The sequence below is a fragment of the Humulus lupulus genome, chromosome X (assembly GCF_963169125.1).
Source record: "Humulus lupulus chromosome X, drHumLupu1.1, whole genome shotgun sequence".
In the NCBI taxonomy this organism is placed as follows: domain Eukaryota; kingdom Viridiplantae; phylum Streptophyta; class Magnoliopsida; order Rosales; family Cannabaceae; genus Humulus; species Humulus lupulus.
In genome coordinates, this window is record NC_084802.1 from 187799766 (window position 1) to 187818541 (window position 18776).

Sequence of the window (18776 nt, forward strand, 5' to 3'; positions counted from 1 at the left end):
GCCACAGGTAGTGGTTTTGAGAGATGATTGTATTAAAACCTAAATTTTGTCGTCTAGTCGACTTGGTTTGTACTTATATGTTGTAAATATTTCTAAACAGTATTTTGGGATCCCAAGTGTCAAACACTTTATGTTTTTCAGTAAATGGAATTATTTTTAAAGTTTATAACTCTGTTTATGGTTTAATTACACTTCTTGACCTAAAACCTCGATTAGCGAGTTGAATGCACATTTTAAACTCACTTAGTAACGACTCTAAGGAAGTAGGGCGTTACACCATGTATGCTTGTTTCATTTTTCAGTAAAGAATATAGCGAAGTAACTGCTTTATATCATGCTTATTAACTATTGGATTAGGCTAGAAACTGTTGAAAATATGATTTATAATATTTAGCATCCAAGAGGATGTAATAGTGCAGTATTTGTTCTATATTGATATTTGAACGGCTGTAGGTAGCAATTGAGGTCATGAAAAGGTAGCCATCATCATAGAGATTTCCTAGCTTTTAGCAAAAAGAATATAACACTAGTTAAAAGATGGGACTATGAAAATTCGATGAAATTTTCATGCTATATAACCTTTTATAGGATAAGATCTTTGGCAGGCAATTAATTAAATATATTGTTTTGTAAAAAGGTTTTGGATAATAAGTTAAGGACAATATGATTCTTTTGAGAAGTTTCTGAATTACTTGAGATTTTGGCACTAAATAGATCCATGCATTATTGGTGAAATACAACTATATTTTTAGTTCTATATCTTGTATTAATTTTATATTTCTAAGTATGCTCTCTTTCCCTGACATTTTCATTATATGATAAAGGATACTGGCTAATCGGCAGTCTGCTGCTCGCTCAAAGGAGAGGAAAGCTCGCTATATACAGGAGCGAAAAGTTTAGACTCTTCAAACAGAAGCTACAACTCTATCTGCCCAACTCACACTCTTCCAGGTATGTGTTGGTGAGCTTTTAGCATGACATTTATTTACAACCTGTTTTAAGACTGCACACAGGACACAAGGAACCTTTAGGCTTGAAAGTTTAAAGTATTCAACAATTTGTCTTATTGAAAAAAGGTGATTATATGAGGTTGATGTTAGAATTTTAAGAGAGATTGCCATTATTTTATTCAAAGCATTTTATATTCCGATTCTTTATTTTATATATGTTATTTCAAAGCATTTTATATATGCTCTATTTCTATAAATAATTTAGGGAATATTGACTACTCTTTCCCAAAGCAATGGCAAGTACATGTATGACTATGCAACTATTTCATTTCTTGCTGAAGTGTTCAAGGTACTTCTCTTAATTTAACAAGTAAAATTATTTTCAATTTTTCCTCTTGGTTCGTGGTTGAAAAGTAGTTTTGGTTTTCCAGCTATCTAGTGATATTTATTTTTTCCTTTCCACCCATACTGAGTTTCTTTTACGATTTTGTCTTTTAAATTGTAGCTATTAGTCTCTAGTTTACTACTATGGAGATAATGCCGAGCATCACCTTAGTTGAATTTTAAATTGAGACTGACAGGTATGTATTCCTTCGTTTAAAGAACTAAGACTAATTACTTAAGCCATGAGGCTATCCAGATTGATAAGAAAAATACAATTTTTATATAAATCATTTTTGTGACTGAAAACTACATTCATCCTTTTTATTTCTTCTACAACCTCAAGTTCTCTATTTATTTTAGTTTTGGTTTGACTTTAATGGTGTTTATTCTGTATTGTAGGCTAAAACTCTACTTGAATATTTAAGAGAACTAAGACAATTATATAAGAGAACTAAGGCAACAAGAAATTCTTCTTCAAGTTGTTGGGTATTATTTTCTTTTTTGCTTGTAAGAATTATGTACATTGAGGATTTGATGTATTATTTACATTGAGAATAATGAATTTTTATTGAGAATTATAATGAATTTTCATTGAGAATTATTTAGTCTCATGGGGATTTAATGTATTATTTACATTTCACTTGTATGAATAAATGTTGTATGTATATGAATTTTTATTATGATAAATATAATTTTTTTTACAAGTTATGGCAATAATAATTAATTATGTGAGTAATTTTTTTATTTAAATTTATATCAAACTTCAATTGTTAAAAATGTAATTAAAAGTTTTAAAAAATATATATCGAAAAATTATTATATATATAAATTTAATGTTACGACGACATTTATTAACTGTCGGCGTTGCCAGCAACGACGACACGTATTAACTGTCGGTGTTGCCAGCAACGGTGACACCTATTAACTGTCGGCGTTGCCAGCAATGATGACATGTATTAACTGTCGGCATTGCCAACAACGGCGACACGTATTAACTGTCGGGAAAACCCGTTTTTGTAGTAGTGACCAAAGATTTTGATAGAGTTGAATGGGCTTTTATTAGAGCCTTCATGCTTCATTTAAAATTTCCCCTTCTAGATTAGTATCTTTAATCGAGTTGTCTAACTTCAATTTCTATTAGTTTTTGTATTAATGGACATGTTAGTTGTCTTATTCTCCTTTCTCAAAGTATTCATCAAGGTGATCCTCTCTCACCTTATTTATTTCTTTTATGCTTCGATGGTCTCTCTTCTGCTATTAGATTAAAGGGGCAATTGAATTTGTTTAATGGTATTAAAATTTATCGTAGAACTTTCTCAGTTTCCCATTTGCTGTTTGCAGATGATAGCCTTCTTTTCCCCTTGTGTTGATGTCCACTCTTGCAATGCTATTAAGGATACTTTAGATATTTATAATAGGGCGTTGGGTCAGTTAGTTAATTTCTTTAAATCTTCTGTTCTTTTCTCTCCTAATACCCCTCCTTCTGATTCTCGATGTTTTCTAGATATTTTAGGTTTAGAAGACAAGTCTTTCATAAGTAAATACTTAGGTCTCCCAAGTGTTTTCATAGGTCTAAGAAAATTTCTTTTGATTTTCTTTTAGATAAGGTCACTTCTTTTATGACTTCTTGGAATCTTAGCTGTTTTTCTAGAGCTGATAAGGAAATTTTGTTGAAAGCAGTTGTTCAAGTTATTTCTTCTTTTGCCATGTCTTGTTTTAGATTGCCTGTAAGCACATGTCATAAAATTGAGTCTCTTATGGCCAGATTTTGGTGGGAATCTTTGGAAAAAAAAACTCTAAATTCTAAATTCTAAGTTCTTTAGGGGGTTAGGATTTAGATCCTCAATTCACATTAATCAAGCTTTGCTTGCTAAACAGGCTTGGCGTGTCCTAATCCTCTTTTGGCCATGTTACTTAAAGCTCATTATTTTAGTAATTTTAGTTTTTTAGATGCCAATCATGCTCCATCATTCACTTGGCAGAGTCTTTTTTGGGGAAGAGATCTCCTCAAAAGAGGTCTTATTTATAAAATATGTAACGCTAACATAATACAAACTATTCAGAGCTACTAGATCACTTATTTTAAGTTTATAACTTATAATTCTCCCACTTATCCACCTTCAAAATTTGTTTATTACTTCTTTTGGTGCTTGGGACTGTGATAAGTTGAGAATTTATTTTTCTAATGACATTGGTAATGCAATTCTGGCTGTCCCTTTAACATCTCTTAGTAGGGAGGATTGTCTTATTTGGAGTCTTACCACATCAGGTTAATTTACAGTTAAAATTGCTTATCATTTAGCTTTCTCTTCCACTTCGGTGCCTTCTTCTTCTTCAAATATTCAGTTGATTAAGAAGTGGTGGTCTTCTTTGTGGCACTTTAAGATTCCTCCTAAAGTTAAACATTTCATATGGAGAACTTACAATTATTTATTACCTTCAGCTTCTAATTTTTTTTCAAAGAAAGTCATTTCTGTGCCTTCTTGTTCCTTTTGTGCTTCAACTTAATAAAAAAAAAAATAGTCAAATTTAAGCATTCCGATTATATTTTCAGGTGATGTAAACAATATAAAATGATTACGATTCCATTTCCGAACAATTTTAATAAACAACGTATTACAAATAATGATTATGGTTCTTTCATATTTTATTCTCATTCATTTTTCCATTGATTTATTATGATTTTAATTATACTTTAGTAAACGTGCCATTATACTTAACAAAAATCACTTGTTTCCATATTTGTTTATGTTGTTCGTGATTTTATCATTGGACACGTGGCAGTAATTAGAGAAGTAATTAGGCTCCTCGAGAGATAATAAAGCTCTGTAGATCTCGTCTGAAGCTTATCGGAGTGTAGTCTCCTCCCAGTGAGCCATGGTCCTTTTTTAGGCGTGAATGTCTCCAAGTGAGGCCACGTCCCGAGGATCATCCTCCCATTTTCTTGACCCAATAGTCCTCTAGGTCTAGGAGTTTTGTCCTTGGGCCTGGAGAGAACACCAGGTGTCAATCACTGTAGCCTTGGGCCACCACAAGATCGTCTGACAACTTTTTGGATGCCTCGAGTAGTGACGTCGAGTTCGTACACTCGACAATTGATATTTCCCACAATGACGCCAAACACAAGAAAACGTGCAGCCGTATTCTAACAGTGTCAGAGGCGTGTCTCGTGTGAAGTTGGTGGGCTGCAACCTACAAATTGAGCCTCGTGCGATACGCATGGGTCCACAGTCTTAATTAGAACATTCAGATGGGTTGAATAGCAATTAACTCCCCAAATAATTGAGGAATATTTGTAATAAATGATATTAATGACCCTCAACCTCTATAAATAGGGCTAGAGTATCATTGTAATAGGGTTTACAAATTCTTGTACTTAGAGCACTCTATATGCTGCCCGAGAAAACCTCAATTGAAGCTTGCCATCACAAGCTTCTAGAACACTAATGTTAAAGACTTGTGGACTACGGTTGTTTTATAACCTGAACCACTTAAAATCTCGGTGTTAATCTTGTTTATTTTCTTTAAGTTCTGTTATTAAGTTGATAGCAAAAAAGACAGTCACCAGTTTTATATATACTAACTTAACTTTTTTTTTTCCTATTTACTTATTTGACATTGAATTTCAATAATTGTTAGGTTTGTTTTAGAGATTGTTTTATGTTATATTTTTAGTTATTTAGGATTGTTTAGCGCAGATTTATGCTTGTTTCAGGTTTTAATGGGCAAGTACATAATATGGAGTGAAATGAGAAGAAACATGTTAAATATGATAAATAAATGGATTTCATGTTGATTGTGGAGTTTCAAGACATTATGTGTGGAAAATACTACATTGAAGATGCTCAACACACGTTGTTTATGCTCTATAACGCAAGTCTGAGACTTCAAGCCATATTTTGACCATGATTTATTCAATTTCTGGAAACACTTATAGAAATAGAAGTTGTGTATATTTCTCTTATCTTTCCATATCTTTTGAATCATTCAATTCGGATTTATATTGAAGGAGTTATGATCAAAATATGATGAGCTGACGCTACAGGCTGTTTGAAACGAGTTTCGTTCTATTATGGAAGTAGCGCCCCAGCGCTATCAAGAACTGAAAGGCAGCGCCCCAACGCTATATAAAGGGCGCTACAGCGTTAGTGAACAAAATTTTACGCGTTTTGGCTCTGACTTTAGCGCTACAGCGCTCAAAACACAGCGCTGTACATGTGTTTTGCAGATTTTAAACCACTTTTTGAAGGGAAAAATGGTCTATTCACTTGAGAATCTTGGAAAACTATTTAAGAACATTTTTTTTGCGATTTTGGCGAGGAGGCTCAATTTTTAGAAACTCTAGATTAGAAGAGGCTGCTGTAATTAGTTTTATGTTTCATCTGAATTCTTTAGGTTGATTTTATGAACAATTATTTGCAGTTTATTTCCATCATGTTATTTATGAATTAATTTATTTTATCTAGGAATTAATATAGTCACTGGGATTTTTATTTAATTTTATTATGATTTTTTATTGATACTTCTTTTCTATTCTAATCTATATGATGTTTCTTTAATGCCACTACAAGATTTATGATGTTCTTAAGTTTATTGTGTTGTTTAATAAATTATTTTAATGGGATTTGTTTCTGGATTTCATATTTTTTCAATTTTGTTTGTGTTTTTATAAGTTGTTTCCTATTTTAATGGTGTTATTATTTTATTTTTTTGTTCCTTAAATTATTATATTTATTAGCGGCAGATTACTAGGGGCGGGACTGCTGGTATTAAATAAGTTTTATACCGGCGGAGTCCCGCCCCTATTAATCCGCCGGTATTAATAGAATACCGGCGAGGTGTCAGTCCGCCGGTAATACCCCTAATCACCGACCGAGTATTACCGGCGGACCCCCGCCGGTAATATGTATTACCGGCGGAAGCCTCCGCCTCTAATACTCATTTCTGTTGTAGCATGCTAGTAAATACTTGATCACTATTTACTTGATTTAATGGTTTTTATTCAAAATTTGAAAGATGAGAATTGAATATGCTATCATTCTATAGACATAGGTTTCATATTGGGACGAAAGTACCTGTATGACTTGTGTAGTAATTAGGTTTCTATGTTTAATGTCTTTTATATGTTCAAGTTTATTACAAAAATATAGAAAACCTGCATATAAATTGAGATCTTATATTTTGAAAAAGAATAAGAATCAATTATATTAACTTACTATTAGAATAGAAAGAAGAGATTTAGAATTGATTATTAAAATTAATAGAATGAGCAGTTGATGAAATTAATTCCTAGACTTTTTATTATTGAATTTTAATTAAGTGATTCATTGTTTTGTTTCCAGTTCTTTAATTTTTGTTCATAATTTATAGTATTTTTTTTACCTTTAATTATTCACTTAAATTTTAATTCATCAAATAGAATTTGAAAATCAATTAGTGATAATTGAAAGATAGTCTCTGTGGGACGATATCCGTTCTTTCGGAATTTACTACTTGACATAACTACGTATACTTGCGCATCATATTTTCACGATCAATAATAATCTATAATACTATTAAAATATAAAATATTCAAGCAGTGTAAAGTAATAAAATTAAAAACAATAATATTGTTTTAAAATATACAAGAGAAGAAAAGATAAGAAAAAACACCCTCAAAAACAAGAAAGAAGAAAAATATTCAAAAAGAAATATGTATAGTGCGAACAGCTATAATCACCCGAAATCATGAGCGGCATCATGATTCATGATGCTGGTAGTGTACTATACGTTCAACAAAGCCTCCATGGTTGAAACTTCAAGGATCATATGTTTATATATATATATACACATGTTTGGTGAAGATAGAGGCATTTTCACAAGTTTGAATTATGAATGCCACTCAAAATTGGAATCTAAAAAAGAAACTTAAGAAAGAAGGGTGTCTCTGTCTCATCTCAGAAGTACAGTACTGTTTTTGTTTTTGTAAAGACAAACGATTGACTTAGTTATATAATCTATAAGTTTGGTCAATCATTGTCACTTTTAAGTCATTAATTAGTTATATATTTGCATAAATAATAAGCCTTTTCCTCTCTACTAATGGAAGTGCCTAATCACGGTTCCCATCATCTAGTCACTTTTGTTAGGACAAAGTACTAATTCCCATGTAATAGTGTGATGCAACAACAATGGACGATCGAACCCCAAACCAAAAAAATGACCTTTTTGTTTGTTTGTTTGTTTGTTACTTACCCAAGTTTGAAATTTGAACCCAAAAAACGGCAATAAAAGAATAAAGCCATGCTTTGTGGTAAATTATCCACTTGAGCAAAGTAAAACCATAAAATAATATTATAAAGATTTGGTGGACCAACTTAGCAGTTAGGAGTAGTAGTTGTTATTCTTTTTGGCATTTTCTTAGCCAAAATCCCAGGTGATGCGCCATGTTTTGAGCTAATATGCCCAATTGTTTCATATCACATTGACCAATTAAAATACTAATATGTTTATTAATTATTAGTTTTGTTGGATTTTCAATTGAGTGACGTGAAATGAAGGGGTATGAGTTTTGGCTTGGCCTACCATATTTGTAAAACAAATTATTAATATATATTTACCTAATTTCTTTTCTTATTTTAATACCCCTCACTAGTCACTACATAGTGGGGAACATACATTGAAAAAATCCGGACTGGACCCCCTTAATTGTTATTATTATTATTATTATTAAAACCATCTTATAGACGTATTTGTTTAACCTCATATTTGACAAACCCTCCCTATTTTTAAACTTTTTTTTTGTAATTCTTTTTTAGCCATTTTACTATTTAATCTTTACTTTCTTGTTTGTAAACTAACATAGCATAATTTAATGTGTTATTCATTCAAAAAAAAAAAAATCATGCCCCTTTTTTTATTTGGAAAAATTATCATACCATACCCAATAAAGCCACAAACTTGATATATTAAAAAAATAGTTTATACCATTTTGTATGTTTGTTTTATTAGAATATCTATTTGGATTTTGTATTTTTATAAATAATTTTTTAGATTTGTATTTTATAAAATAGTTTAAATAGACTCTTAAATTAAATTTTGATGAATAAAAAAATTTAATATAATAATACAATTGTTAGGTAAAAAGATTGACATTTTGTTTTGAATTGTTAGTTTAGTAAATTATTTTTTAATTTTAATTCAAAATTTTTTAATTAAAATTAAATTTTGGAGTCTATTTAAATCATTTTATAAAATACACGATTCAAATATAATTTATCAAAATATAAGGTGTAAATTATTAATTTGATAAAATATAGAATCCAAACTATTAATTTGGCAAAACATAGTTGCAAAATGATATAATCCAAAAAAAAATCTAACTGATTTTGGCTTATATGCATAGTTTAAAATATATTTATTTTTCTATCTTTGCCCTTTATGTTTTAAGACAAAACATATAAAATAGAGATTTTTTTCACAATATTTTCTTAATGGACACGCAGACACACGTGCCACAATCTTAGTTTGTACACATTGAGTATAGTTATATAAAAAATATATATAAAAAAAGAATAAGAAAAGGAAAGTATCAAATCAGAGAGACATCGTTATCATCAATCAATCTATAATTTCCATAACCCAAATACAGAGGAGAAGAGAGGCTCACACTCATACCATTAGACAAAGACAGAGACAAACCTGAGACCTCGGATACCTTCAACAACCCCCAAATCTCTGATTTACTTCGTCTAAAACACACAGAGAGCGTTAGAATATTCCCCATCATTTTCTTTCTCTCTAAACCCCACTAGACAAGCACAAGATTACTCCTTTCTTTCCCTCTCTCCTACTAGAGCTCAACGTTCTCTTGATTGGAATGGAAGCTAAGTTTCTCTGATACACACAAGGAGTGTGAAGGGAAAGACATTAACAGCAATACCCAGAAAGCTTTTCTTAAAGACCCAGCAAAATCCACACCTTTGGTTCCTCAATACGCCCTCTCTTTATACAGTCATAACCCTTTTTTTGGTTATTTAATCTGGGTGTTTTTCTTTTTCTTTTTTGATGGGTTTGAGCTTGGAAGCAATGTGGCTCGAATTGGAGATTTTCTAGGCTCTTTTCGTGGATGGTATTTTGTTTTTGATCTTAAAAGGCAATGGCGCTGTTCAGGAAGTTCTTTTATCGGAAGCCACCAGATGGGCTTCTGGAGATCTCTGAAAGGGTTTACGGTAATGGCTCTTATTTAGTTTGAATTTCACGAGAGTTTTGGTTAGTCTAGCGTCCAAGAGAAAAAGGGTTTATTTATTTTCATCCATATTTATCTTTTACTTCATTTCCATGTTTGGGATTTTACGCTTTAATGCCAGTGGATAGTGGTTTATTGAGTTTTGATCATTCTGGAAGGTTACTGTGTGCACATTTACTGTTTGAGTCTGAGAGTTGTACAGTATTTAATTAACATGATGTGTTTGGAGAAAGAAGCATAGTGATCCCTATAGTATGTCCTTGAAGCGCTAAGAATGGAAATTGAGACTGTGAAATGCTTTGTCTTAAGTTATGGCGTTTCCCGTATTTATTTAATTTTTTTTTGAGAAAGAAACAAAATTTATGAGATTTGACAATGTATGTGATGAATAGGAAGTCGTTGTGTTTTTAGTATTTAATTGTTAAATTACTATTAATCTATTGGAAGAGAAGACCCTTGCGTGAACTAGCTTTCTTGTATGTCCTAAGCTTATCCTCTAGGTTTCTTAATGAAGCTTTATGGTGACATGCTTTAGTCATGTGGTTTCAACTACTCTTTGGCATTTTCAGTCTTTGATTGCTGCTTTACCACCGATGTTTGGGAAGGAGATGAATACAAAGTCTATATAGGAGGCATAGTGGGTCAACTTCGTGATCACTTTCCTGATGCTTCGTTTATGGTCTTCAACTTCCGAGAGGGAGATAACCAAAGCCAAATTGCTAATATATTGTCGGACTATGATATGACAGTAATGGACTATCCTCGACACTATGAAGGTTGTCCTTTGCTCACAATGGAAATGGTTCACCATTTCTTGAGATCTAGTGAGAGTTGGCTTTCACTTGGGCAGCAAAATTTGCTCTTGATGCATTGTGAGCGAGGTGGGTGGCCAGTTTTGGCATTCATGCTAGCTGCCCTATTGATTTATCGGAAGCAATTCAATGGGGAACAAAAGACGTTGGACATGATTTACAAACAATCGCCTCGGGAACTTCTTCAATTCATGTCCCCATTAAACCCAATGCCGTCACAGTTGAGATATCTCCAATATGTCTCAAGAAGAAATGTTGGCTCAGAATGGCCTCCCTTGGATAGAGCCCTTACATTGGACTGTATCATTCTGAGATTCATTCCAAATGTGGATGGAGAGGGAGGTTGTCGTCCGCTATTTAGAATATATGGACAAGATCCTTTCATGGCTGCTGATCGGACTCCAAAAGTTTTGTTCTCAACTCCAAAGAAAAGCAAATTGGTTAGGCACTACAAGCAGGTAATTAAATCCTTCTTACTCTTATGTAATGGGCATAATCCTTTTATTGATGAGGATTTTTATTTTTATCCTTCACATGTTGCAGGCAGAATGTGAATTAGTGAAAATTGATATCCATTGTCATATCCAAGGTGATGTTGTTCTTGAGTGCATCACATTGGAGAACGATTTGGAACGAGAAGAAATGATGTTTAGAGTCATGTTCAATACAGCCTTTATAAGATCAAACATTTTGATGCTCAACCGTGATGAAATTGACATCTTATGGAATGCTAAAGACCACTTTCCCAAGGACTTTAGAGCAGAGGTTTCCATTTATCCTTACATGTCCTCATTTTTATTTAGAAGTTATGATTGCAACAAATTCAATGTTTTAATGACAACTAATATTTTGCATTTGAATGAAGGTTATTTTTTCAGAGATGGATACTGTCACGTCTTTAGTTTCTGTTGATTTGCCTGGCCTTGAGGATAAAGAAGGTCTTCCCATTGAAGCCTTTGCAAAAGTTCAGGAGATATTTTGCAATGTGGATTGGCTAGATCCAAAAACAGATGTAGCACTTAACGTGCTCCAACAAATCTCTACATCAAATGTCCTACATGGAAAGTTGGACAGTGTATCTGCTCAAATTGCTGAAATAGGCAACGAGTTTCGAGAATCAACTCCTAATCAAGTTAAAGTTGAACCAAAGGCATCAGAAAGCAACATTCACAACCTCAGATCCACAAGTCAAGGAAAGCAATCCATGCCCTTGTTTGAACCATCCATAGATGATAATCTTATTAGAAAAAAAATGGAAAGCCAAGAATTGCGAGATACAAATTCAGTTGGGAAGAAGAACAAAAATATAACTAAAAACCAGACAGATATGCAAGAGTTACAGATTGCTTTCCAACGGCCCTCCCAGCCTAAGATCATTTCTCAAAGAGTACCTCAAGCTTCTTTGTCTTCTCCAGTTTCATACAGTAGTTCCTTACAAGGATCACCAGTGCCTATATCGAGATATCAAAGTGCGCCCTCTGCTCTTGGAATCACAGCTCTATTACATGACCATGCAGCATCTAATAAGGAAGAGGAAATTACACATCCAGTGACTTTAGCACCTAGTTCTACTTTACCTAAACTTGTAAAGCCAGATAATGTGTCTGTATCAACACCCCCGCCTCTGCAATCTCTACATTCTCTGCCAAACACAAAAGCTACTTATCCTGAAATCACATTGTTGAATACTTCTGCGCCAGCTTCAATTCCTTGTCCTTCACATCTGCCTACTTTATTGGAGGCATCCCCTTCTTTCTTTGTCAAGAACTTAACTCCCCCACCACCGTCTTCGTCTTTGAGGGAATCCCTATCTCTTGCTATGGATTTCATTCCCACTCCTCCTATACCACCTCCTTTTCCAGGAACATCTCCATCATCAAATCTTAAAAGCTCATTTTCTGCACCAACCCCACCTCCCCCACCTCCAATAATATCTCCATCAGTCACTAGTAAGACTTCTTTTTCTACTCCTCCCTGTCCTCCACCTCCACCTCCACCTCCTGCTTCAGTTTCTTGTTCAAATTCTTCCTTGCTGTCTTTGAAGAGCACAGCAATCAAATCTGCCCCCCCACCGCCACCGCCACCTCCTAAGCCTCTAGGGACCAAGTCAAGTTCCATGACTTCTTCAGCACCTCCACCTCCAACTTCTGCATCAAGGGATTCTGTGGGTAAAAAGCATGCAACCACCCTAGCTGTACCACCTCCTCCAGCTCCTCTTATCAATGGTGTGTCAAAAGCTAGTACTGCCTCTCCACAATCTCATTCTGCTGTTAGTAACGGTAATGTGCCTTCAATTCCTGGACCTCCTTCTAGTATTCTATTAAGTGGAAAAGGACGTGGCCTCTCACGTCCAAGTCCTAGAAATCAAGCTCAACCTAAAAAGACTAATCTGAAGCCGTATCATTGGTTAAAACTAACAAGAGCCATGCAAGGAAGTCTATGGGATGAGATACAAAAAACTGATGAAGCTTCCAAGTAAGCGTTGATTGTAAAAGAAATATTTTTCGCACATAATTTGAGGGATTTTAGATGTCTTATTTCACCTCGTCTATGTCAGGGCTCCAGAATTTGACAGGTCAGAACTTGAGAGTCTTTTCTCTGCAGCTGTGCCAAATTCAGATCAGGGAAGCCCAGGTGGGAAGTCAAATCGACGGGCATCAGGACCAAAGACTGAGAAAGTTCAACTGGTATTGTGACCTGTGCTTATGTTTTCATTTGTAGCTGGCAAGAGTTCTCGTTACTAATGACTGAAATAGCATATGTTTTGTTTTTACTAAATTTTTTCTCACTCTTGCAAAAATTAAAAATTACATATGGGAATTTGGCTCGCAAAAGCATTTATCTTCCCGTTATTATTATTGTTCTATACAGGGAGCAAATTTTTGTAAATTGTTTTGGCATATTGGCATAACTTTCATTATTTTTTATTTTTTGTAGATTGAGCTTAGACGAGCATATAATTGTGAAATAATGCTTTCTAAAGTGAAAGTACCTCTGCCTGATTTGATGGTAAAGTATATCTAATTTATTTCCTGTACAATGCTACTTGACACTTTTAAGCTAAGAAGTCAGGCCCCTAATCAGTTCTCTTGATTTCTTGGCCTTTGATGGTTTTCCTCTTATAGAGTTCATTACTTGCTTTGGATGAGTCAACGTTAGATGGGGATCAGATTGAGAACCTCATAAAATTCTGTCCAACAAAAGAAGAGATGGACTTGCTTAAGGTAATACTTTCTTTTTTCAGTTGTAATTCATAGCTCTCTCCATGACACAATGTGAACAAGTAAGTTTCGTATGATTATTTTATTCCAATCAGAGCTTCATAATATAATTGATATAGTTTTCTAAAGTTATGATTATTCTTTTCTGCCCAGAATTATAATGGAGCTAAGGAAAACTTGGGGAAATGCGAACAGGTTAATTCCTCATCAAATTCATTTTCTTGGATATTTTCTGGTGCCATCATTATATTTGAAAATTCAAATTGTTACAAGTTTATGAATGGCTGAACTTGCCATCGTCCTTGGAAACTTTAATATGGGAATGAATAATACTCATAATCATTTTTGTGTTGAATTGGATTTTTTTTAATGAACTGACTTCTGCAAATCTATAACAGTTCTTTTTAGAATTGATGAAAGTGCCACGGGTAGAGGCGAAGCTGAGGGTTTTCTCATTTAAAATACAATTTAGTTCCCAGGTCAGTGGACAATCTATTTATTTCCAGGTACTTCTGATTTGTGTTTTCTTGTCATTACATGTTTGTTCATTGTCTTCCCTTTTTCAGGTATCTGACCTTAGAAATAATTTGAATATTGTCAATTCTGTGGCAGAAGAGGTGAGTATTTTTTTTATTCCTTTTTTTCTTTCTGCAGGTTGTCCTTTTGATCAGATTCATATTCAATGATACCATTTTGTGGATGTGCTTATCAGATCAGAAATTCAGTTAAGTTGAAAAGGATCATGCAGACCATTCTTTCTCTTGGCAATGCTCTAAACCATGGAACTGCAAGAGGTGAGTGGGTAACTAATTACTTCTTCATATTCGTGCAATTTGTAGTGTACGTGGAAAACACTTTGTTGAGAAATTTACTGCACTAGTGAAAGGCATCTAGGCAAAGAATCGCATGCTTATATGGTTGGTTGGTTAGTGTAAAAAATTAGCCCTTTTTATGGTCTGCAAATCCCATTAGCCAGAGCTTCGCTGGCAATGAATAGCTTTTACCCAGTTAAATTTTTGAATAAAATGCATGCTTTGACATGTATATAATTGTTACACTTATGTAGTCCTTTTTTAAATAAAAGAAAGTTGTAGGTATTTAATTGAATAGATAATAGACATTATTGCCCACAGAGACCACTCTCTTTTGGCCAGTTTACTGTTATTTACGTGGTGTGATATTTCATTCAAGCTGCAAATTACGAATACTGAACGAAAAGGTAAACTATACACTGGAAGCTGTAGTATGATGAGGAGCCCACTTTTATTTCTTTGTCATTAGTTACTGGAGTTGCAGTTTATATAGGCACTGTCCTGCAACTTTCGAGCACTCAAATTCTCTGACACCCACCCAACCCACCCTCTTTTTGTTTCTGCAAGCAGCAGTTAATTTATGATATTACTATTGTAGGTTCTGCTATTGGGTTTCGACTCGATAGTCTGCTGAAGCTAACTGATACACGTGCTCAAAACAACAAGATGACTCTGATGCATTATCTTTGTAAGGTAAAATCTCTCAAACTTCACCCAAACACTTACAATTTCAATAGCCAACTTCCTTTACTTTTCCTATTTTTCCATTATTAATGGATGATAGTTAAGACAGATCTGCATTTTTACCAAATGTAGGTTAATATAGAAAAAAGTATGAAGAAGTTCATTATTAAATATGCCTTCTTCTCATTTTTGTGCTTGAACTGAGAAGAGATAATACAAAATTATAAGCATTGATCTAGTTGGTTGGTGTAAAGATTTGAGCTTCTTTTAATGCTTATCTTCATGGTTCATCTATACCTATGATGATTGTTTTCCTGTTTTGGCAAGCTGTAGGTTCTAGCTGAAAAGCTGCCAGATCTCCTTGATTTCCCTAAAGATCTTGTTAGTTTGGAAAGTTCAACTAAGGTATTTTGCTGTATTCTTTATTCCTTTTTTCTTTTTTCCTGGAAAAAATATTTATTTCGACATTTGGTATATCTGGATAAAATATTTTATCATCTATTTATTTATAATGGTCCTATCATTGAATGCTATAATCTTTAGAAGGTAGGAAACTCTAGCATATTGCTATGGAGGTCCTAGAAATCAAATCCTGAATCCTAAACCAGATGGTAGCAAACCTTGGATCTGACCACTGGGCTTACCCTAATGAGTGGTGAAATATTTTATTATAATGCAGATACAGTTGAAATATTTGGCAGAAGAAATGCAAGCCATTAGTAAAGGATTGGAAAAGGTTGTACAAGAGTTGACCGCTTCAGAAAATGATGGTCCTGTCTCAGCAAATTTTTGCAAGGTACTCGGCCATCGACATGGCGCGAAATATTGCTGACAATGGCTAAATTAACTATATATATATATATATATATACTAACATACTTTTCATTGATAATTTTCTAGTCATTAAAGGAGTTCCTCAGTCATGCTGAAGCTGAAGTGAGGTCGTTGGCTTCACTTTATTCTAGTGTGGTATGCATCTAAGTTTTATTCTAGTGTTGTGCTTATAACTCAAAGTAAGATCATTACAAAATAAAATACTATATTTGTTTTTTCAGGGACGAAATGCAGATGCATTGGCTCTTTATTTTGGGGAAGATCCAGCTCGTTGCCCATTTGAGCAAGGTATGTTAAGTAGCGTTTGCTATTATTTTTCTAGGAAAAAATAAATCACATTGAAAAAATCACAGGTCTGTTAAGCGTATAATCATGTTATTATTTTCAAGTATTTGTGTGGATAATAAATTGTATTGCAGTCGTATCGTCAATGCTCAACTTTGTGAGGATGTTCATCCGAGCACACGGTGAGAACCGTAAGCATCTTGAATTCGAAAAGAAAAAGGCACAAAAGGAGGTTGAAAATGAAAAGATGAAGCTGGGTGCCTCCAAGAAGGAACCTCAACACCTGATACAAACTTCTCTCAAGAGTGGGCACATAAAATAGCACCTGAGTGGTTACATTATATGACTGGAACCGTTCGCCAATCGGTTAAGTTAATTGGTCAATGAATGAAAACATCTTCAACTATTATAGGAGAACAAACTTGAAAGTTTGAAAATAATAATAATAAGGGTTTCTGGTGACTGATGACAATGTTAATATCATCCAATAATGCTGGTCACATACGGTAAGTATCTTTTTATTACACTTTTGAAGCTTTACATCAAGGTTATCTGTTGTGTGGTTGAACTGAGCATAACATGGTATACTCACTCGCTGTTTTTGAAGCAACAGAGCAGGATTTTGTGGAAGCATTGTTGGCCTAACCATAAGTGACTCGTAAGATATCTTCAGTTGCTCAACTAGATGTAATAATTTTTTTTTTCTTTCTTACCATAATTTTATTATTATTATTTTTTGTTCTTATATATATTTCTTCTTCTTCTTCTTCTGTAATCTGTAAATTCTTCAAGTATATGGGATGTAAATGGTTATATAATTCAATTTTTTGTAGTTCATTATGGTGAAATAGATCGAATAAAAACTAACAAGTCAATCAGAAACTTAGGACCCGTTTGCTTTCCTATCAATTTTCAATACAAGATGATTTATGGAAGAAGCATTGATCATATGAATTAACTGATTTAAAAGCAGTAAATGGTTATTTAATTGCTTTCCAAATTTACATCCAATACACTGTTTTGTATACAAAGTTATCAAGTTCTTGAAAAAACAGCAGGAACGAGAAAAAAAAAACTAACGAAATCAAAAAACAGGTTTTGAATTATTATTATAGGGGTAGGTAACCATTTGGTACTCAATGTTTTTGTAAAGTATCATTTTTGTACTTTTTGTATTCAGTAATGCTCATATGATACCCTGTATTTTAAAATCGTACGTATTTGGTACTCTAAACTCAAATTTAATTAATAAAAATTTACCAATTTGATTAAACTGCTGTCAATTATGTAAGTTTTAAATTTAAATTTAATTACTTAATTACATATAACTGATGACAGTTTGATTATATTGACAAAAATTTATAAATTCCGTTATTATAGCCATCTATACAAATAAGACTTTATTTGAAGAAAATTTGACCTTTTAGTAAAACTGAAAAATAATTAAGGTGTTACAATAAAATAAATCATGGTACATGCTTTTTTATTTTAAAGAAAAAACAATGACAACCTTGGGATAGAACTAAAAAAAAGTGCTACTAGATTACTACTAAAATAAAAATTAAAAATTGAAACCGTACATACAGGATAAGCCTAAGCCTTTTTACTCGACTGCACCATCGAATTTTTTACACGTGGACAAGTTAGTCCATGTTTTTTTTTGTTATATGGTGTGTTTATCTTTGAATAATTTATTATGTAGAAATTATAGTTTTAATAAAAAAAACTAATTGTCATACTCGTACGATCCAAAATTTAGAATATTGTTTTCAATACAATAAATTATCTTGATTTTCTCATAATCATGTGAGAAATTTGTTAGGATTATAATGAACACCATATAAAAAATTGAGATCATAATTTATCTATATGAGAAATAAAAATAGTATCTTGCTGATAAAGTAAAAAAATTACCGGTTAAAAAAATTCCTCAATATTTAATATAAAATAGAATAAAAAAAATTATTTAAAAAATCGCACTTTAATGTCATTTAACTTATTTTCAAATAATGTATTATTTAATATATCAAAAAAATAATATCTTTGCACTTTTTTTTAGACGAATATTGATGCAAATTTATACCAATGTCTCCACTCCACTTATCCCAAGCTGATCACTGCTTCTTTACCATTATTTATTTTATTTTAATGCCCCTATCCTGCCCAAGTTTTTAATTTAAATCTTTTAATTTTCAAATTCAATATAAAAAACATATAAAAATGATCTTTAAAACTAGATAAGGTTTGGAGTTAAATTTAAAACGAATAAAAGATTTTATTTTTAAAAATTAGTGAAAATTTATATTAAAAAATAAATATATATTTTTTTATATATGTTAGTAATCTTTCTTAGAATTAATTCAATTAGAATTCATCTATAAAATAAGATATTAAAATCAATCAAGTCTAAATCTAAATACAATCAACCACCATAAACAAACAAAATTAAAATTTAAACATCATACAATCCAATCTGTAGTCCAATCATAATCTCTACTTTTAAAAAAAAAAAAATTAAGTTTATAATATCGATTATATATTTTTCTCAAAAAAGAATAAAAAAAATC

At 32.6% G+C, this 18776-nt stretch overlaps 1 protein-coding gene and 1 long non-coding RNA gene across 7 annotated transcripts; both read left to right on the forward strand.

Moving 5' to 3' along the window:
• The first annotated feature begins 284 nt into the window (after positions 1 to 284).
• Positions 285 to 1945, forward strand: LOC133805417 (uncharacterized). 2 transcript variants are annotated; one of them, XR_009878962.1, is made up of 3 exons: positions 285 to 951; positions 1216 to 1299; positions 1734 to 1945. It is a non-coding gene; the product is annotated as an uncharacterized LOC133805417 (long non-coding RNA). The 2 variants fall into 2 exon arrangements; XR_009878961.1 differs by lacking the exon at positions 1734 to 1945 and adding an exon at positions 1456 to 1597.
• A 6972-nt stretch (positions 1946 to 8917) lies between these two features.
• On the forward strand, positions 8918 to 17139 carry LOC133805418 (formin-like protein 18). Of its 5 annotated transcripts, none has more exons than XR_009878963.1 (18): positions 8920 to 9544; positions 10131 to 10831; positions 10917 to 11138; positions 11239 to 12848; positions 12931 to 13060; positions 13311 to 13382; positions 13499 to 13597; positions 13748 to 13789; positions 13993 to 14073; positions 14161 to 14211; positions 14307 to 14388; positions 15005 to 15099; positions 15424 to 15495; positions 15770 to 15886; positions 15991 to 16059; positions 16146 to 16212; positions 16344 to 16715; positions 16817 to 17139. XR_009878963.1 is itself a non-coding variant. In XM_062243597.1 (17 exons), the coding sequence occupies exons 1-17, from the start codon at positions 9472 to 9474 to the stop codon at positions 16529 to 16531; spliced, it is 3771 nt and encodes a 1256-aa protein (XP_062099581.1). In that variant the 5' UTR covers positions 8920 to 9471; the 3' UTR covers positions 16532 to 17139. The 5 variants fall into 5 exon arrangements, 1 of the variants encoding a protein (XP_062099581.1); XR_009878964.1 differs by having other exon boundaries at positions 16823 to 17139; XM_062243597.1 differs by having other exon boundaries at positions 16344 to 17139.
• Positions 17140 to 18776: the final 1637 nt, after the last annotated feature.

What these genes read in the sequence shown, in the direction of transcription:
- LOC133805418 (XM_062243597.1), top strand. Translation starts at nt 9,472, where the DNA reads ATGGCGCTGTTCAGGAAGTTCTTTTATCGGAAGCCACCAGATGGGCTT. An exon ending in TCAATTCTGTGGCAGAAGAG is followed by an intron (nt 14,212 to 14,306) that starts GTGAGTATTTTT and finishes TGTGCTTATCAG; the next exon opens with ATCAGAAATTCAGTTAAGTT. An exon ending in AAACCATGGAACTGCAAGAG is followed by an intron (nt 14,389 to 15,004) that starts GTGAGTGGGTAA and finishes TTACTATTGTAG; the next exon opens with GTTCTGCTATTGGGTTTCGA.